Source organism: Solea solea, chromosome 16 (assembly GCF_958295425.1).
Source record: "Solea solea chromosome 16, fSolSol10.1, whole genome shotgun sequence".
Lineage (NCBI taxonomy): Eukaryota > Metazoa > Chordata > Actinopteri > Pleuronectiformes > Soleidae > Solea > Solea solea.
In genome coordinates, this window is record NC_081149.1 from 22812878 (window position 1) to 22834544 (window position 21667).

Below are 21667 nucleotides of genomic sequence, written 5' to 3' on the forward strand. Positions count from 1 at the left end.
GCAGTATTCTTATATTTTTTCCTGAAGCAAATGCAGAAATCCTCTCCTCCTCCTCCTCCTCCTCCTCCTCCTGCAGCCTCTCAGAGCAGCTGCGGTGACTCACAGAGTGCATAGTCAGACGAGGCAATATTCGCCCTGTAAGCTGAATTATGAATGAAAATAATGGCTTTTATAATTAATGTTGTCTTGCACTTCGTCAGATGTGCAGTGTCATAGATGTGTTGACGGTGAGAGGACATTTCTAACCGAATAATCTCAATAAAGGACAAACACTAACACTAGACTCTGTTTTAATGAGTTAGCTCTTGAATTAAATAGTGCCTGCGAAACAATCAATGGGTATTAAATAGTTATAATTGCTCCAAGGAGAGTAACGAAGTGAATCGGTTAACGGTACTAGAAATGAACCGAGAGTCCCGCCTTTACTGTGTGATTGGTCCAGCAGGTTGTCAATCACAGCGTCCGGCTCTGTGATTGGTTGGCTCCCCGCTGTTGAGGAATCTCCCTTTAAATGTTCACTGCACAGTCAAGATTTTGGAGGGGGACTTCTCTCAAGTGTCCAAACTGAGGGAAGCTCGCCACGATCACCTCCGCCGAGGCTGGAAGTTCGCTGTAGCCGAAGCTTATGAGCATCTGCGGTCCAGAGGAAACACTCCGCAACCATGGAACTGGAGGAGAAAGCGAAATATGGTAATAATTCAAGCCCGAAACGGCGCACGCTTCACTGTGTTTGTCCCGGAATAGCGAGCCCACGACTGCAAGTTCACGCCAGCCACTTTTGTTTTGGTACAAAACGTGGCTCTAATATGTATATCGCTGTTTTGTTTTGAGCTTTTTATTGTCTTGTGGAAGCAATGAGTACGAGGCAAACACTTTCTCTCTCACCCGTGACTATTAATATCAACATTGTGCTCATATTCGTGAGTTTACTACTTCAGCCTCACACACACATGACGTTTACTCTCTGTCAGGCTTCAGGAAATCAGTGTGGAGATATAATAGAATATAGAAGTGGCTGTTTTATTGTCAGAGATGAGTGTCCCAGTTGCTCTGCTGCTTGTCCAGTTGCTGCCACATTCCTCAGACTGGTATGGCCTGAAATTAGCTGACGCCCAGCTCTATAGAGAGCTCAGCTTATTAGAAAATACCTCCAACTAGTGAAGAGGGTCTTCATCTGTCAGCCAAACGACTCTGGTGTCTATGTCATGGTGTCATGACTTTCTTACACAGTTTTCGGGTGAAGTTTCCTCAGCTTTCTTGCTCTACAGTCTTTGTGGTTGTAATTATGCCCTCCTTCCTCCATATACCCCCTGTTATAAATGTGTTTTTACAGTGGCACACCCTCCTCCAGTGTGCTGGTGCAGATATACTGTCAGCTATACAGCAATAAATGATTAACACGATAGAGAGATAAAGTGTGCTAATGGAGCACGCTCACTCATAATCGCTCTTGTTTGGAATCTTCCAGCTCTTGTTTTGTGTGCAGTTGTGAGTTAAATGGAGATTTAAAGGTGTTAAAGGTCCACCAGTGTGACATCAAGTAGAGGACTCTTCTTCTCACTTGTCCCACTCCAAATTGCATAAAGTAAAATGACATTGTATATTCAGTTTCTGCCAGTATCCCCCCGAAATGTCACATACTAGACCTTTTTTAAATCTAGGTTTTTCAGAATGTACTCTGGAAAGGTTACTAGCGTCACACAGGGCGGGATGTTTACATCCTTCTACTTCAATTGGCAAGTAGTTAATTTAAAAAAACAACTTAACATGTTTTGTATAATTATGTCAATACAACATGTTGAGTTTAAAATGTGCATTTTTCATTGTGAAACTCTTGTCTGCTAATATTTTTTATCATGCATGTACAGTGTTTTTCCTCCTCTTCTTCACTGCACACACCCATTTCCACTCTGATGGCTAATTGATTAACATTTCCAACCCTCATTAAAAAGAAATCATCATAGAATGCCTCCTTGTTTGTCAAGCGAGCGACAATACTTTTGATCTAGTGCAAACAGAGAAACAGCAGCAGCAAAACAGCTTCCAGTTAACAGTTAAAGGGGAGACCTTTCAGAGGAAATGGTTGGATCTGTCCCAGTTGCACATGTTGGAGTAATTTCAGGCTGAGATAAATAAAGAAACCTCAATGACAGGATTTAAAAGCAGCCATGCAGCCTTGCCCTGGTGGGGACCTGGTGTAATTATAAGCCATATTTTGGAAAGTGGTTTGAAACTTGACTCCAAAGGGCTCTCCGATCACTCTTGCATGTTTGTAAGAGCTGGTTTACGTTGTGTCTGCTTTCAGTTCACTCGCCGCAGTTGATCTTCTTCGCTTGAGAGGCAACAACAGTCTGCCTCCAGTTACTGTACTGTACCACGTTCCCAGCAAACAGTCAAAGACGACTATGTCGTGACAGCACGGACACCCGTTTCCACTTAAATGTGTTCCATCGTGCAGCGGCAACCTAGGCAGCACCATGTGACCTTGCTCACTGTGCAGTGGTCCTGCCAACTGTCCTAATACAATGTTGTTGTTTTCAGAGCAGTGACTGATTGGTTTTTAAGGTCACAGGAAACGATTTTGTAGAGAGAGAGAGATTCAAATTTTTTTTGGGATGTGAAAGCAGGACCAACCCAGAGATCCGTTCTCTGTATGTCTGGGTTTGTTTATCCTGGCCGACCTCTCTGACTCTTAGATTTAGAACTTAAACTGCTGCCACTGATAATGACGGGTAATTACAAATACATGTGGACGTTTTGTCATTTAAACAGAAGGTAAAGTCTGTGTGATCCTTGTGAGATGGAAACAGTTAGAGATCAACCTTAGATAGTTCTTTGTCCCCAAATTAAATACCATTCAGTATTTATGCTATTTAATACTGACTGAATGTCCCTTTTTACAACCAGTTACAAATGTCTCAAACTTTTTTTTCACAATCGATTTGACATATAAATAAGATTAGTCTGATCTATTTTGTGAGTGAGTAATCATGTGTAGTTACAGTGTTGTTCACTTTGTAACACTATAAATAGAACTTGGCTAGACTTTAACACTCTACGCCCTGTTACTGTAATGAAAGACATGGGGAGACAAGCAGGGGGCAGCAGCTGTAGCCTCTATGATAATTCACTGGCTATAGTTTCATGCTTTCTTTTTGTATTTCAAGAAGTTTGATGTTATCATGTCTAGGGTCATGACTCAAAGTAATGTAATGTTTCATAACAGACATTTCTAGCCGTTACATGCCAAAATGTCTGCTGTGAAAGAGATTGTGGACATGTAGGAATCGGCAGTCGCGAGATAAAAGAAGCTGTTGTAAGTAAATACTGTACTAGAAGGAACACTGTAACAGCAGGATGCAAATTTGGGGCAGGATATGATGCATAGTTATGGTTTCACTTTTGACTTTTGTTTCTCCGGCAATGGAAAGTATCAACATTTGTTTCCATTGTATCACACATTTTATCCATATAATCAGAATCAGAATACTTTATTGATCCCCGAGGGGAAATTCTTGTGTTACAGCTGCTACTATTCAAAGAACATGAAACAAGGATATAAGAATAATAAAGAATGACAAGAGTAAACGTAAAGCTAAGTAAACTTAAACATATGTACTCTAATATAAAATGTCAATATAATACAATATATACAGTAGAGATGTACACTCTATACAGTGCTGAAAATACTAGATGATTGGCTTGACATAAATAAGCTGCGTTTAAATGGTTGTGCTCTTTCGAAGAGTCCCGTCTCATATTTATGACTTGCTTTTTGTGAAATCTCAGAGTTCAGGATGATTACAAGTTTACAGAATCCACTGGAAGGCAGGATGGGTTAGGACTAGGAGTCATTTGATAGTGACTTCTCTGGATTTACCTCCAAAGGCTTCAGACGAGGACAGAGAAAAGACCAGTGTTTACTTTTTCCCCTAACGACAAGCTTGATGATGGAGGAAAGGTTCTCCAAAATGACACAGACTTCACTCCACTCCTCCTGGACTCATACGTGACTTGATGCAACCATGATGTTACATTTCTCTTTTCACTGCTAACTGGCTAGAACAGGCATGACAGTTGTCCGCATTTATATTTATAATATAATTATATAATTATTTATTAAATAATTAAAATAAAGTATCGATGAAAATTAAAAGTTGTTCACATATGTTCACCTTTAGCAACTTCTTAAGGATTGAATTGTGCCATTAAGGATTCTAAAACTGACTTTAGTTCAGGGATGGCAGATATAGGTGTAAACATAACATGGAGGAACATCCCTGACACTCAGGTTGGGGTATTCAGAGGTTTTAGAATACGACTCAATTGTTACAGAACATGATACTTTTTAACTCAGAGGTTGAGGGTATAAATGTTATCTAAAGAAACTTCCCATATAACTAATGACTTAATAACAGAAAACAATATCAGGAATGAATGGTTAACATACAATGTTTATTGCAATGTCCAAAAGTGAATAAGCCATAGCCAGCATAAACAGATATTACAACACACCTGTGCTGAGTTCTGGTAAGCAGTTCAACACCCAGAGTGGGTCTTCTTTCTTTCCTTAAATATCCAGACACTCCCACCCAGATACTTACCAAATGGAAATTTGCATGGAGACACATTTCATCTGAAGAGCTTTTAATCACCGGAGGTATTTGACAATGAAACCACTCAGACCTGATCACCTCTCGCACTGAGACCATGTGACACACAATGTTTGGAGTGACAGGAAGTTTTGAGGAGACAGTTTGGAGTGACCAAAGTGGGAACCACTAAATTCAAGTGATCAAAGACACAATACACACAAAGTGGTTCCTTCCAGTCCGGGGGAAACTTCTAATCTCACACACGAGAGTCTAGGGTGGGGATCGAAACCGTCTTATAGTGTTAATGAATGGTGGTAATGTGAAAGTAGATTAGAATCTACACACGTTCAAATGTTTCTCATGAGTCACTCATCTGTGGGTTTATAATATATGATATATATAATAACAGCTGCTCTGACAACCAACGTGCACATGACCATGTCACCCGTAGCATCGGTGAAAAGAAAGTAGACGGATTTGAGAGCTGTTGCTGTTGTTGTTGTTGTTATGTTTTTGTCATTGTTTGTCAAAACTAAAAACAGATTTTAAAGAAATTTTCAGAGGATGAAAGAAAGTATTTCTTTTGACTTTAGTGCTGATCTGGACACCATGTTATTGATGCTTTGGAGTGTAATGACACTGTGGGAAACTCCGGGTGGTCTCTCTAGTTGTGATGTGTTGTCATTTGTGTCAGCCTCTCCTTTCACTGTGTCACACAGAACGTGCAGTAAAACCAGCGCACAGTTACATTGGCCAAGAAACAAGAATCACATGGATGGAAACTTTCAGTCACTCGAGCTGAGGTTTCTGTTTCTGGCAGCATCTGTTAAAAAAAGGGAAAAACAGCAAAGCTTTAAAACCCTCTGTGGATTCTGTAGAAGTTGTGACTGATCCAAAAATAGCAGCTGGGAAGTTTGTTTTCTTTTCTGCCCCACACATTGGGAGGGATGAGATTTGTGGCAATTTAATAAATAAAATCACAATTTCCCTCCTGTTTGTAGTCATAGATTGTGTGTTTCACTTCCTGCAGCTGATGGTATGTTGCCAAAAATACCTGCACACCTGAATCTCATCTGTCCTCCTCAACTGCAGCTGCACTGAACACCACCGGAGGCAGTATTCCTTCTTGTTTTGTCCAAACACATGTTTTTGATAAAGAACCTCACAACTTCTCCTCCTCAAACACAACAGCAGCTCTCTTTCCACTCCACCTCCTCTCCTCTCTGCCAGCCTTGAAGATCCAACTGGCAGTTTTGGGGGTGGCTGTGTTGAAGACAGACACAGGCAGACACAGCACACAGAGAGTGGGAGGAGACAGATGCACAGGTGGAGCACAGATTGGAAAGGAGCAGTTGTTCCTGAATAAAGACAGAGTGCAGGGGGGGGTGGGGAGTCTGAGGTGAGGTGAGGTGGAGCGTTGCAGGCTTGCTGATCTCACGGCTATTCAGGGACAGGTTGGACTGGTTTCTCCTCCACAGCACTGGTGTCTTTTGGCGGCTGTTGTTCATAGAGAGGGAGGAAGAAGTGAAGAGATTAAAGAGGGAGCGTGGAAAGAGTGAAAGGGTTCTCTGCACGTTTCAACGTTTGACTCGGAAAGACATTTCACCATGACAGAGGATGGGGAGTATTATGGAAAGCATGGTAACGACTCTTTTCTGCCTCACTTTCCTGTTTGTCTGCTCTGTTTTTGGTTTATTCCAGTTCCATTTTCTTCTAATACTTGGCCAAATGGCTCAAGTGTTAGTGTAAATGTCTCCTTTTTGTGCTGCTTAAGTATGTAATGATTGACCTCTGTGTGAAACCGGAGCAGAGGTATTGGCATGTCAACACTGGGGTGAGAAAGGGTGTGTGTGTGTGTGTGTGTGTGTGTGTGTGTGTGTGTGTGTGGAACCTGCTGCTGCTGGTGGTAGCCTGTGATTGTACAGGTGTGTGAGAGCAGGGAGCTCTTATATCAGTGTTTTTCTACCACAAATGTTTTTGTGCCGCATAAATAAGCACATTTTTCTTCCCAGACTGTGTACCTGCTTCTTTAGACCTGTCGCCGTAGCTACATAGGCGTGAAGAAGGCCTCACTTGAGTTTGTAATCGATTTGTTTTGGACTTCTGTGTGTTCATCATTGGAGAAAACACTGCAGGGATTAAACCAGACTGTTAACCAAAATGCCATGTTCCACTGGCAGCACTGAGGCCCAACTGTACATACTTGAAATACACAAAGCCCATGCTCTTTCTCAAAGGAAGCCGTGACCTTTTCTAAAGAGCCCATCTGGTAAATGCTCTCTGCAGCATTATCTCCGTTAGCACATACATAATTTATAATTTATATGTAAAGATGCCACAGAGAATATCACTCTCCGGTACAGACTCCTAGGCAAGGAAACTATGTTTATAGAGCACCAAGGCAATTCAAAGTGATTTATAAAGACATTAAAAAGGTGACTGGGAAAGCTCTCTGTGGAGTCATTGTCCAAGTGTGAGGTTTAAAACGTGACAATGCAGCGCTGATGTTAAAAATGTTGGTCCCTTTTTATTTTTGGAATATAAAAACTGTTAATCATTCGCTCAGTGTTTGTGTTTTGCTCTTTAGCTGTAATGTGGCACGCTGCCATCGACGCCGGAAAGATGAATCCGTTTAGATAACAGACCATGAGCTTCCTGCTTCAGGCGCACTGACCTCCGATAACTTACAGCAACTCTTTCTCTATCGCTGTATCACTATTGAACGTTCACGATTTCACAGAAAGTCACATTGACATTGCACTATGTTAATTCTGTGACTTTGACACTTTGAAACAAGGAGCAGTTTAATCTAATATTCACTGCTTCACATTTTACACACACACACACACACAGAGTCGGCTGCTCATAATAAACATACTACAACCCCTCCCGTGGCCGTGTGAGTCACACTGGCCTTGTCTTTTACACTGGAGTTTCTTCTGCTTAGTCACTAGGGAGGAATTTGTCAGGTTGCCAGGCGTGTCGGCCTGGAGGGAAAAGCCATCTGACAGGAGAATGAGAGGAAAAGACAGGGGCGTACCATTTCTTAACCTTGGAGCTCGTCTTCCCATTAAGACCCATGGGTGTGGATTGAAACTCTGTTGTTGTGTAAACAGTTGAAAGACCTCACCAACCCAAGATGCAATGCAAAGCAAAGCCCACACTGAGTAACAATGCACTTCTTCTTTTAACGTAGGCGAGCCGAAGAAGTATGACCCGACGTTCAAAGGCCCCATCCACAACAGGTGAGGTGGAGATGGGATTTTTAAACTCTGGTTTTTGTGTGAAAATCACCACTAAAAGACATATATTTATTTTTTTATTTTCCAGAGGCTGCACAGACATTGTGTGCTGCATCCTCTTCGCTATCGCCATTGTGGGTTATATTGCAGTTGGAATACTTGGTAAGGAAATAACACTGCAGATTAAAACCTAACTTAAAAACAACATTTTTTTTATTTTATTTTTTTTCAAACTTTAACTTTCTGTTCCTGTGCTTCCAGCCTGGTCTCAGGGGGATCCCAGAAAGGTGATCTATCCCACAGACAGCCGAGGCCAGTTCTGTGGGCAGGCTGGCACCCCACTGGAGTGAGTTATTTTCCAAGTATAGCTGTGAATATCCCACTTACTCTAATGGACCTTTCATTTTCTTCTTTGATACTACACACACACACACACACACAGCTCAATAATATCATTTAAAAACATGTCACCCAACCCCGGTATTTAATGTCGTGTTCACCAAATGTTTTCATCTATCTTGCCCTCATCAGGGTATATGCATAAAAACAACCGTAGACCTTATGATGCTGCTTTTAACTCACTCTTTTAAAAACATATGATACAACACAACTTTATTTATCCCTGCAGAGCAAGTAAACATTTAAGAGGTAAATAATGAATAAATATACACATTAAGACTCTCAAGTTTACATTACCTGGCCTGTTTTTCCGTCATGTCCCTTGTGTTTCATGAATCCACTCTTCTTACTTTAATAATTTAATTTTCTTTTATTTATTTTGACTGCACAGATGTGAGCTTTTACATGAACTCATGCACTTTCTCTGTATGTCCTGATAAACAGGAACAAGCGTCTGTTGTTCTACTTCAACATCATGAAGTGTGCCAGTCCTATGGTGCTGCTGGAGTTCCAGTGTCCCACCACACAGGTACCATATGAAGTCTGCTCTTTTTGCTTTTATGTGCGTACGTGTCAACAGTGTGCATGAATTACAGATTATACTGAAACAAGCCTTTTCTGATTGTTTTTTATATCCTGGGCTTTGCACACACACACACACACACACACATGCACAGACAATTTTTTTACAGGCATTAACAAATCCAATCTGTCATTGTCAGTGCACCGCAATCTTTTTTAGATTTTGAAAAGACATTTCATACCGTATAGTTATTTTTATCTCATTATAATAAGGGCAATATAGAAGGAAACTGTGACTCATTGTCACTTTCACACATTTTCTTTTAAATCTGCCACCTTTAGGGTGACGGGTGAGAGCCACTAAAGATCCACCCCCCCCGGACTTCTTGATAAGTTTAGTCACTTGATTAATTGATTGGTTTGAGATGTTTTTTCTTTAATAATTTAAAAAAACTCAGATTTTCCAGCTCATTAAATGTGAATATTTTGAGAACATCAACATTTCAAGGTTTTACTCCATCGACAGATTAAACAATTATGAAACTAATTGTTAGTTTCAGCCCCAGATTCAACAGTTTTATACTAACAGGAAATGTATACAATGCTGTAGGTTGATCACAGTGGAAAGTAACCTGTCAGCATTTTTGTTGCCTCCACCTACAAATTGTTTTAGTTTTGGCAGCTAAAGTGTCTTTTAATATTTAATATTATATTTGTTAGTGTTATGTTGATTAAATACTGATTGGTGTGCTGCCAATCTGTCACATTTTCTCAATTCGTTGATTAGTTTCTTCCATAAAACACCGACAGTGATGTCAAATAACAAAATGATTTTAGTCCACAAACCTGACGTTCAGTTTCCTGTCATAGAGGGAAATAAAAAAGAAACCAGGACACATTCACTTTTAAAGAAGCTTAGAGGAGCAGAACGTGCACGTGTTTAGCAGAAACCTATGGTTGCAGCCCTTCTGTGTAAGACAAGTGAATTGTTTTCTGCTTTTAAATGTTGTTTAGATCTGTGTGGACAAGTGCCCTACGAAGTTCATGACGTTAGTCCAAGCTTACTCCAACAAAAAGGACTTTGAATACTACAAGAGCTTCTGCCAGGAGGGCGTGACTGACTCAATGGTATGTTGTTGTTTTTTGAAAGCAGCGTTGTTTCAGACATTTTAGTGGAAACTCTTCTTTCCACTGTTCATTGATTGTCTTCACGCCGTCTATTCTGGATTGACTGTGTTTCAGGGAATACCACACATCCTAAAGGCACGTCTCTGTCCTGCTATTCTGACGCCAAGCGTACCCTGTGAGTTTGGTCTCCCAAAAGATTCCATTTCAAACTGATGCAGGTTAACATTTTATACACTAATCAAAAAAAATGCTGTTCTTTCTTTCTCTTGTCTCCCAGTCACACGCAGGTGCTTCCCAGCTTTGGGCCAGAAAGGCGGCGTGATCACTGTGGGGAACAAGTCTCAATTTGAAGATGAAACTGGAAGAATTCGAGATGCCAAGGACCTTGTGGACGGAGTCAAGTGAGTACATCACTGGAGTGACTGTGACAAGACTACTCTTAATGTCACTGTATGGGGGGGGGAAACATAAGCTGTAGCCACATCATATTTTATTTTTTTTTATTTTTCAATCTTACCTAAAGACTGTATGGTGATAACACGCATGCATCTGTCCACAGGAATGCCACTGTGGTTATGGAGGCGCGTCAGGTGGTTATGAAAATCTTTGAGGATTACACACAGTCCTGGTACTGGATTCTCATGTAAGACGCTCGCTGACGGTTGTTAATCTGCTTCTGTGATCTGTTCACTTTGATGCTGTGTGTGTGTTGTGCAGAAAGAACAAGCTGCTGAGTTTTACCTTCCCTTCAAACACTCCTCTCCCCTCTCTCCCCCCTCTCCCCCCTCTCTCTCTCTCCAGAGGGTTAGTTATCGCGTTGCTCCTCAGCCTGCTCTTCCTCGTTCTGCTGCGCTTCCTGGCTGGAATCATGGTGTGGGTCATGATTGCACTGCTGATACTGGTAATAGGATATGGTAAGGATGAATGCACCAATGACATTTAATCATTATCTTTTGTAACGTAGTTCAACTCTCGAGGGGGGGGGGGGGGGGGCTGTTTTTTCAAAAACAGGTTTAAACTTTGAGCCATGGGTTAATAAATGCTGAAATGAAAAAAGAAGATCAGACTTGTTTATATAAAATCCTACCATGTTGATGCATATTAATATTTGACTTTTTACTTCCCCTCCACTTTCGGGTATTGAATAAAACTTTGACTCAACTGTACTATGACTGTGTGAGTCCACTTTGCCTGGACATGGAGCTAAATGCAGGGAGACAGATGAAGTGCAGGCCATTGTTTGTTCTCTGTCATTGGGGAAGTGCTTTGCATCAACGGTGCATTCAAAACTTGTTTCCTGAGTTTAGAGCACAGCTTTGAAAGGAGTCAGGCATGAGAATATATCAGTGGAGCACAGATACAACACGTCACCATAGTAACAGGAAAATAAGGGCGAAGAACAGCTAAATATATTAAACTTTTGGTTTATCCAAATAAAAACCTGGCAGAAGTTACCGAAGTGGTTAATTTGTACTGTGTATTAAAACCTAAAGGAACCTAAAGAGAGAAACTGCCAATAAGAAACCAAACCAGAACTAACAAACTGTTTTTCTATCAAAGAAAATTCCTTCCTTTAACTCACAGTTGACATGTTTGTGTTCAACTGTTGTCTCTTTTGGATGACTTTAATCTCTCCTGCCCAGGATCTACACCCCTGATATTTGCTGTTCTACTGGTTTTATATTTACTTTGAAGATTGAAGAAATTCATTTGCTTAGTGTTGTTGTTCTTGACAGAAAGATGATTTTTTTTATTGTTCCCAAAAGTGGGATTTTTGCTTTCTTATGTATTGTATTCTGTTTGCTCAGGTATCTTCCACTGCTACATGGAGTATGCTTCTCTGAAGGGAGAGCCTGGCTCTAACGTGACCATCCAGGATCTTGGCTTCCAGACGGACTTCACAGTCTACCTGCAGATCAGACAGACCTGGCTGGCCTTCAGTCAGTGCTCATCCTCCTCATCATCATCATCATCATCTGTTGTGGACATTTTTGCTGTTGAGAAATATTTGATCTCTACCTCTGCTTCTCTTTCTCTCTCTTTTTTTTTAGTGATCATCCTGGCCATTGTGGTGGTCATCATCATCCTCCTGCTCATCTTCCTCAGGAAAAGGATTCTCATTGCCATCGCTCTCATCAAAGAAGCCAGCAGGTCAGATTTCACATTAGTGACACAGTCACAGATAAACTGACCAAAATACAAGATGAGATTGTTTTTATTTTTTTATTTGTTTGTTTGTTTGTTTGTTTTTGTTTATGTTTACAGAACCATTGCCCATATGATGTGCTCCCTTTTCTACCCTCTCTTCACTTTCCTCCTCCTGGCCATCGTTATCGCCTACTGGGGAGTCACTGCAGTGTATCCTTTTTTTTATGTCATCAGAAAATTCATAACCACCTGAAGAGAAAATAAAGACTCTTGATGACTTGTGGTGCTGCCAATGAGCCAGATATTTAACCAGCAGGTGGTAAAATAGAGTGAAAGTAACTCCTATGATAATAATTTGTATTTCTACCAGTTATTTTCAAAACTCGGGGAAAAATAAAAGATTAAGCTAAACTAATAGCATTTGCAGAACGTTGGATGTTGATCAAAGTCAGTATTTGTTTAATGATGGTGAACTTTAACATAAGTGATCAGTTTCTTGTCCACATCAAATGAGCCCATCTACAAGGTCTTTAATGAGACGCTGTGTGAACACTCCAGAGAAGTTTGTGAGCCGGCTGTAAGTTTTCCATTATTATTATTATTATTGTTATTATTATTAATAATAATTTTTAACCCTTTCAATTTATCTTTGCCGTCGTCGTATTAAGATCGTTCCCAGTCTCTGTTTACGACGTGTTCATGGAACCTGTGTCTGTCCTCAGAACTACTCGACCAGCGACCAGCAAAGAGCGTGCCCAGACTCCCAGTGCCTCTTTGCGTTCTATGGAGGAGAGACCGTTTACCATAAATACCTGATTGCGCTGCAGTTCTACAATGTCTTCCTCTTCTTCTGGTGTGCCAACTTTGTCATTGGTCTGGGACAGATGACGCTGGCCGGGGCCTTTGCCTCATATTACTGGGCCGTTGTTAAACCAGACGACATGCCAGCCTTCCCAGTCTTTTCCTCCTTGGGGAGATCACTCAGGTCGGTTTCTTTTTTTGAACATGTTGCTCATCTCTTTTCTGTTTTTATTACCAAAACCGTTTCTGTTTGCCTTGTTGTAGGTATCACACTGGGAGTCTGGCGTTTGGTTCCCTTATTCTCTCCATAATTCAGATCATCAGGGTTCTGCTGGAGTATCTGGACCACAAACTTAAAGGTTTGTTCTTGAAACTGGTCGTCTTCAAACATACACTTTAAGGAATACTTCACCGATTTGCATGTAGCTTTGTATTACTAGAATAGGGCTAGTATTTTTGAAAAAAACATGTGCTTCCCAACCTCAGTTTCTCCTGAGTTGAGAAAATATCTTCATTCTTTTCTTCAAGATATTTCTCAACTCAGGGGAAACTGAGGTTGGGACGCTCGAAATGACAAGTAATACAAAGCTAAATGCTAAAGTATTCCTTTGAATAAGCAGCTATTATAATAAATAAAGTGATATAAATGAAGTTTTTATTACCTGACCGTTCACTCCCATCTCGTCTGAAACCTGTCCACGCATTAACAGCGTTCGCGCGCCTTCGTGTTCTCAGCAGAAACCTATTTTCAGACTTTACCCGGCAACAAGAAATACTATTTTGTATGAATGGACGACGCAGAGCAATCTGCCTTCGCATCATCCATTCATAGATTACTCATTTCTGTTTACAGCGTGAGAAATGTCATGTGTCGTGAGAAAAGTTTGTATCCTATAATTAACCCATCTCTTCATCCCTCATTTATTTGTTAACTTTTGAAATGACACAGAAATTCTGTCTCCGTGGGCGGGTTCAAATGTTCTCTTCTGGTTTCACAGGAGCCCAGAATAAGTGTGCGAGGTTCGTGTTGTGCTGTTTGAAGTGCTGCTTCTGGTGTTTGGAGAAATTCATCAAGTTCCTAAACAGAAATGCCTACATTATGGTGCGTGTCACCGAATTCAGTCGTACAATTACAGACCATTGTACCATTGTAAGGATTTCAAATCAATGTAATGGTTTCATTTCGCCTCTAGGTGGCAATTCATGGCAAAAACTTTTGTGCCTCAGCCAAAGATGCCTTCTTCCTCCTCATGAGGAACATGATCAGGTGAGCGTGTTTGTCGTGTTGTGAAAATAAAGCGTAAATGTGTATTATTTTTTTTTAAATTTTTGGTCAAATGATTGTTTTTAACCCTTCAGGGTTGCTGTCTTGGATAAAGTCACAGATTTCCTCTTGTTTTTGGGCAAATTGCTCGTTGTTGGCCTCGTGGGTGAGTCTGCAGTTTATATTTATGACTGGAACAACGGCAAATTTTCATTTATGTGTGTGTTGACGTGGTTCTCAGGTGATTTTGTTATAAGGAAAATTAATTCATTGTACGATGAAATTAGAGTGAACAGGTTTTTGTTTCAGTCAGTCTTTAAATGACTATGTTACTCATCATTTTAAAATGTAGATGCTCTTCATAATCGTACTTTCATGAATACAATACCTCTATTGAGATTTAAATGAATTTTGTACAGCATTCATGTGCTGTTTATTTTATGGTTTTAATGAATGTGTTACAGAACTGTCATCCAGGCATCACTTCACTTAAAAGTAATATGATATAATGCTCCTAAAATACTTGATGGGATGTTATTTGCCATTCTTGTGCATTTTTCAGTCTCCTTTGTAAACATTTGAAAAAAATAATAAAGGTAGCAAAAAATATAAGTGAGGACAAAATAATCTCAGTCTAACAAAGATCTCTGTATGACGAGAATTACTCAAGAGTTTTCTTTTGGTTTTGCTTCCACAGGCGTCTTTGCCTTCTTCTTCTTCTCTGGAAGAGTGAAAGCCTTTGAGGACACGGCTCCCACTCTCAACTATTACTGGGTTCCCATCCTGGTGAGTCTCACGGTGCTTTCTGATTCCCAGGAAAAGCAAAATGCTGTTCTATGATCCCAAACTTTGAATTCAGGGACTCACTCTTTGACGTTGACATACCATCGAGAGCATATTTTATTACCATTAAGAAAAATATGAGTTGATCAAGTAGATTCACAAGTTTGATAAATGAATCAAAAACTCTGTATTTAAAACATGAACCTGCACATCTTCAATAAAAGGCATAACATTTCCCATTCTCTGATAATGACATAAGATAATTGGCACATAATTGTTTTATTTTATATTTCTTACACTTAATAAAACATAAATTCCTGTCGTCCCCCAGACCGTGGTGGTTGGTTCGTACCTCATTGCAAGTGGATTCTTCAGCGTGTACAACATGTGTGTGGACACTCTGTTCCTCTGTTTCTGTAAGTAGACCTTCTCACCTTCCTTCACGTTTAAGTTGATACTTAGAGATTGTCTGCGAGTGTGTCGGATCGATTTAAAACGTAGGAAATCGAGCATTGAAGACGAGTTACGATGAAGCAAAAGAAAAAAAACAACTAAGCGCGAAACGTAATAATTGCCTTTTCTCACTTCATGAATTCTTACTTTGCTGCTCTTGGTGTTGGGCTGTCACTAATTCTAAGTTGCATGAATATAAAGAATAATCTGTGACTCACAGTATGTTAAGCTCAGGGCTGTAACGGATGATAATCTGAAGTGCATGCTGGGTGCTTTTGCTTGCTTGCTATTTGACTTTTTTCTCTTTTTGTCTCTCTTTTCCTTTCCTTTCCTTTTCTTTTTTTATACTTCCTACAATTCACCTCCCTTTCCCCTTTCCCACTGGCCCTTTTTATACTCATTTTCTGTTCCCTTCATTAACACACACACACGAATACTCACACACGATAAGGTGAAGACCTGGAGCGCAATGACGGTTCGGCCGCGAGGCCTTATTTCATGTCGCCGACTCTCCGTGAGATTCTGTGGAAGAGCAAGGCCGAGGACTCGTCTTCGTTTTCCGCTCAGCAACGGGAAGACGAGGAGTTGAAACAGCGGCAGACTAAAGAGGAGGATGTGTCTTAGAGTCGTTTTTAGGAGAAACCGAAGAGGCTACAAGCACATGAACACTGAACACTTCTTTAACAACTACAGTTAAGAAGTAGAAAATTCTCTTTTGCACTTAACCCACTTGTCTCAAAGAGGCAGATTGTGGTGCAATGATAAGACGGACAATTCCAGGTTCAGTGTTTTTGCTTCACGACACTCAAAACAAGTAGATTCAACCTCTCTGTGTTGAGGACTGCATGAAAGACCGTCTTTTTATTCACTACTGACCCCTAAACATTTAACTTTAACCTCAGAAAATGTTTAAATTTAAATTGACCATTCACTAAATTCCTCTTACAGTCCGTGTTTATACAGATCTCTCTATAAGCCAAGCTTTCACTATATTTTTCTCATCTCTTCTGTCGCCCCCTGGTGGCTATTCAATGGATTATAAATTATGGATAAGGCCAAACCCGGAAGACTACATTCACTATTTATTTATTTTTTCAAGTTGAAGTCTTTTTTAACTAATTAAGAAATTTTGAAGCAACAGTAACTACTGGGATTAAGTGAATGGTCAATTAACCAAGCTTGTCTCTTGGAACCAGTGCTTTAACATGTACATAGGATTATTACAGGCATAATTTGATGCTTTGTGAATATGACGATCTCCGACTGGAGGTGATGAGATTTTAGTGTTGACAGCCAGGTCTGTCGTCGTCTTCTTCTTCTTTTAATGACGCAGTTCTTTGGATTTCTGTAGCTGCTTTGTGTTTAATATTAGAGTTTTCAGACGTAATCTGACGTTTCTTGTGCAAAGAAAAAGTGCATTTGACAGCCTCTGGCCACTTGAAACTTGAAGCCGTTCATGTGCCTGATTTACTGTGTTAACGTTGGTCTGTTTGCGTCTGTGACTTAAAATAAAAAAGGGTACTCGCTTGTTTACGGTCAGTGCAAACGGCACAATATAATCATCAGTGGTGCGTTTGTTAGTATGCTGTGTCATCGATGCACTTTATATTTTCTCCCGTTTCACACAAAGCCATTACCGATGTGTATCTGTGTGAATGAATGCTGGTGATTTTACTTGAAGGTAGTTGTTTTATAATTTCATGTCACGTTTATATGATTGTGTAAGGTTCCCCACTTAAACGATTGATTTTTCTACCTGAAGAAAAAACTGGATTCTGACATTCAAATATAGGCAGGAGTTAAGCATTTAAAAAAAATTAAAATAAAAAAATTTAGCAGGTGTTTAGGTGAAAAAAAGCTTAATGCAAACAAATCATTTTTTCAATAATCAAAAGATGCATTATACATACATTTTCCTTTGTTGAAAATAAATTATGAATTATTGAACTTTTATCCTTTTTAAACTTTTGACATTTGTCTCAAATAAAATTGTTTACTCAACTAGATTATTTTTGACCAAATGCTTTTTATCTAATTGTAGTTTAAACTAGGGCTGCAACTAACGATTATTTTCATATCCGATTACTCGAGTAATCGTTTGGTCCATAAAATGTCAGAAATTGTTGATCAGTATTTCTCAAACCTGGAAAGGAAGATGTTCTCAAATATCTCGTCTCATCTTGTCCAAAAACCAAACATTATTCAGCTTTAATGATTTCTTTGTTGTATGGAGCAAAGGAACCAGAAAATATTGACATTTAAGAAGCTGAAAAATCAGAAAACTTGCTTTAAAACCGTTTAATCGATTATCAATTTAGTTGACGATTCATTTAGTAATTGAGTTATTATTTCAGCCCTAGTTTAAACTAATATTTAATCCACTGCACCCTTAATGTGCAAAATCCCAACATAAAGTGCGTGTCTACTTATGATAATTAACTCTGTTTTTATGTGTCATGGTTCTGTCTTGACATAAAACTGATGTGAGAATCTCTCTGGGCGATATGAGATAAACACTGCTATACTGAGAGAGAAAGTTACGTACTACAGCTTTAGAGAGAAGCATTTTTGCAACTTAACCATGGATTAAAATGTCTGCATGTACCATTTTTTTCTTCTTCGTATTTAATTCCATTTCAGTGGAGGATCTGGAGAGGAATGACGGCAGTGCAGAGAGGCCCTACATGATGGCCGAGAGCCTCCGCAAAATCCTAAATAAGAAGAACAAGAATCAGCCGGCTGAGTAGAGCTGCGTCATCTGACGGCCAAAGCCTCAAAGTGACTGTGGGCTGTAAAACTGACTGTGGAGTGATTCAGTGGGAACAGGTCTGGACAGGAACCTCATACCATGACTCACCAGGAAGTTCACATGGGTGACAATCAGTCGTGTTGTTTTTATTTTATTTTATTTTAATACCAAATGTGTCATAACTCGAGTCTAACGTGTGTTGGAATACTAGGATCCAATCGTGGGCTTTGCGTTCCCGCATCCTCCATGTGGATTTTAACATTTTGCAGCTTTTAAAAAAAAATGCAGGTCACATCCAAAAACAGTTTTAGTAAGATGTATATTTTTAAATTAAAGATGCAGCTTAATATGAGCATTTTTTTGAATATCGTGTGTTATATGAAGTTATGTATAAATGTTTATCTATAAAAGTTGTTTAAAATATGCTTTCAGCCTTTTTTTTTTCTTTTTTATAATATATATAATCTTGAATTTTTAATAAATAAATGAATAACCTTGTTATACCAAAGCCATTATGGTGCCATATTGTAGTCGAGGCCTTTTCTACATTCATAGTTTCTGAAACTGATGATGTGCAATCTTTTTCATTCTTTTTTAAAAATCTATAAACACATGGAGAGATGAATACATTTGAACAAATCTAACATTTATTCTATACTTGATATCCAGGGTTATACATCGATGCTTATGTCAAGCATTCGGATTTGTATTGTTTTTGAAATAAATCATAGTTTTGTACATATTTATGTCGGCCTGTTTCTCTTTTGAACTGATGGCTAATTTGCAGATGTGCTGATTAGGCTGCATGGATTATTAAAATGTTCAGTTACGTGGCAAATGCAAGTCTCTGGTTCCTGAAAATGTTAAAATATTTCCATAATCTGGAAAATGAGAGATAGTTTTGAAATATACTCTCAGGAAACCATATATTTCTTAAAGCGCATTATCAAAGCATGGTCTAATTGTGATTATTTCTTACCTGGTTCAGTAGATTATGTTATTTGTCGATTTAAAGTTGCTTACACCAGTGTTTCCCAATCCTGCTCCTCAGGGACCCACTGCATGTTTTACATGTTTCATAGAGAGAGAGAGAGCGAGAGAGAGAGACCCATTTATGTCACAGCAAAGGAATGTGAACAATGACAGTAAATCTCACTATAAATAGATGCGGCCTACATGTTGGAACAAAACCTGAGATGTGTAGCCTGTGTGTGTGTGTAGGTTAACGGGTTTCTTGTTGCAGTATGATCATATAGTTCAAAATGAGCCATGACACTCATGGAGGTCTGACCATATGCAGACTATGCGAATGCATATAGGGCCTCCAAGCCACCAGGGGGCCCCAAAGCTCCATGATTCCTCATCTGCAGAGAATTAAAATGACATGTCTGCTATGTTATCGTCCAGTGGAAGTTGTCTCTCAGATATTTGCCATTTAACATTACTTTAGGATTACTTATGATTAATTTATTAAGTTTAGTGTGTATTTTGTTTGCTTTCTCATAAATATATGGCTTATTGTGGGAGTGAATTATTGCTAACTCATCTGAGTTAGTATTATTTTTTATGTTGGTTTGTGTTCATTGTTGCACTTTAAAATAGATGCTGGTTAATTGTATTTTTATTCTAGGGAACGGTCTATGTTGATTTATGGTTATCATGTGCAATGGCCAAACAAACAGGAAGTTTGTTGTTGTTTTTATTGTTTGCACATTGATAAGGATGCTGGCTCATTGCGTTTTTTTACTCATTTATTTTTCTGTTGACTTTATTTCTTTATTTTATTCTTTATTTATTGACATATAGAAGATTGTTGTTGTTGCTTGTATCAGTTCAACGTGTTTGAGTGGCTCCACTTAAGATGTTTAATTTTAACATGAGAGGTTATCATGACTGTGGCCTGTTTTGCTCGTGAAGTGTAACAGATTGTGGCATCTTCGTGGATCATCTAATGGGTTAGGAATTTCTCCATAGTAGTTTGGCAAACTAGGGGCCCCAAACAGCACCTAGCATAGGGCCAACACTAAGCTGGAAATGGCCCATATGACTGCTGGTTACTGAGGTGACAGAGGAGAGCAAACAGAGCCAGTACATTATGACAAACATTCAGTCACATTCAGTCTGTATCTTAACAATCATTCATAAAGACAGAATTCCAGTGTGCCCACTGTCCTTGTAACCCACTTTCCAACTACACTCTTTTAACTTCTAGTTTCCTACCTGTTGTTCCCCTTGTGGCCATGAGATGGAGTGCACAAGCTAAAATAGGTCAGAAGAGGCTCTCACGAGGCTTGAGTGTTGACTTCATGCAAGCCTCACCTGAGGGTTGCAGCAGATTGTGATCATCTTTCTCCTTGAATCATCTCAACCACAAGCAGTGCATCTGTCACTGCCACGTCGACTTGTTGTTGACACCAGATTAATGGAATGAATCCTTGAGAAGAGCATTTGGTATTCTGTGCTTCAGCTTGCGGCTGGTAGAATGTCTGATGAGTTCATTTCCAACATTCTTTACATTTTCTAGGACCTTGTGGTTAAATTGTGTCAATCAAGGATTAAAGAACAATAGTTATGACGTCACAGTATCAGTATCAGATTTCACATGTTTCACTCTACTAAAAGTACAGTGGCAGCAGTTTCAGGTGATATTGTAATGTCATTTGCTTCAGGTGACTGCATTGTGATAGCACTGCTTGACCTCAGGTCAGCATTTGACTCAAGAGAGAACGATATTCTAAATGTTTTGGACATACGTATATTAGACATGTTTTTAGACTTCTATAATAAAGCTTCATGACACCTCTTTATTCTCTTGTGGGGTCCCATAGGACTCACTTCTGGAGCTTCTGTCATTTGCTGCTCTTGGGTAAAAATCAAATGTAGATTCAATATTTAATATTTTCTATTTAAAAATGACATCCAGTTAAAAATGTTATCCAAGTATAAAAACACTTTAAGGCAAGGTTTTGTTTATAACACACTTTTCATAAAAGAAAAAGTCACAGAAACATTTAAAACAACACAAAGACAATATTGAAGAGAAATTGGTACAAAGTCAAAAACTAAAATCCATAACAAATTGTTAAAAAGAGCATAACAATAATTATGGATTAAGAAGAATAACAGTGTATCAAGTTTATCTAAGCTGCTGGACTTTTATTTAGATGGAGCTTCTTCTTTTTTTGTATATTATACAAATGTTTGGACTTTTGTATGTCTTCCGTTTTGCATTTTGTATGAGCCTGTGTGACTCTATTTTAAGTTTTTATGGTCCTGTAAAACACTTTGTGATGCTTGTCCATGAAAAGTGCTATGTAGACAAACTTACTTTATCTTAAACATGATGGACACAACATGCACCTGTACTTTGAGCAATAAGGTGTATGAACTGATGAGGACTGTTCTGATTAACCTACACAATGTTTGTGGATAATTGTAGTTTCTATTGACAGATTAATTCCTAATGACATGTAACATTACTGTTTTTTTTTTTTGGTTTTGTTTTTTGGTCTGTAACAGTCGGTCTATGGTTTTAATAATACAAATAAATGGTTTGATTTCTGTTGTGAATCATATCACAGCG

General features: G+C 39.1%; 1 protein-coding gene across 3 annotated transcripts; it reads left to right on the forward strand.

Annotated features, from left to right (window-relative positions):
* Nucleotides 1-523: 523 nt before the first annotated feature.
* On the forward strand, nt 524-18826 carry LOC131475436 (choline transporter-like protein 2). Of its 3 annotated transcripts, none has more exons than XM_058653558.1 (22): nt 524-690; nt 7792-7840; nt 7926-7999; nt 8099-8183; nt 8681-8765; nt 9773-9886; nt 10001-10061; nt 10164-10287; nt 10446-10529; nt 10688-10800; nt 11695-11826; nt 11938-12037; nt 12152-12244; nt 12527-12611; nt 12757-13019; nt 13100-13194; nt 13834-13937; nt 14029-14102; nt 14195-14265; nt 14797-14885; nt 15214-15298; nt 17976-18826. In XM_058653558.1, exons 1-22 carry the CDS (start codon nt 663-665, stop codon nt 18080-18082), a joined length of 2115 nt encoding a protein of 704 aa, XP_058509541.1. In that variant the 5' UTR covers nt 524-662; the 3' UTR covers nt 18083-18826. The 3 variants fall into 3 exon arrangements, with proteins under 3 accessions (XP_058509541.1, XP_058509543.1, XP_058509540.1); XM_058653560.1 differs by lacking the exons at nt 524-690; nt 17976-18826 and adding exons at nt 5992-6236; nt 15787-17208; XM_058653557.1 differs by lacking the exon at nt 524-690 and adding an exon at nt 5994-6236.
* The last annotated feature ends 2841 nt before the right edge of the window (nt 18827-21667 follow it).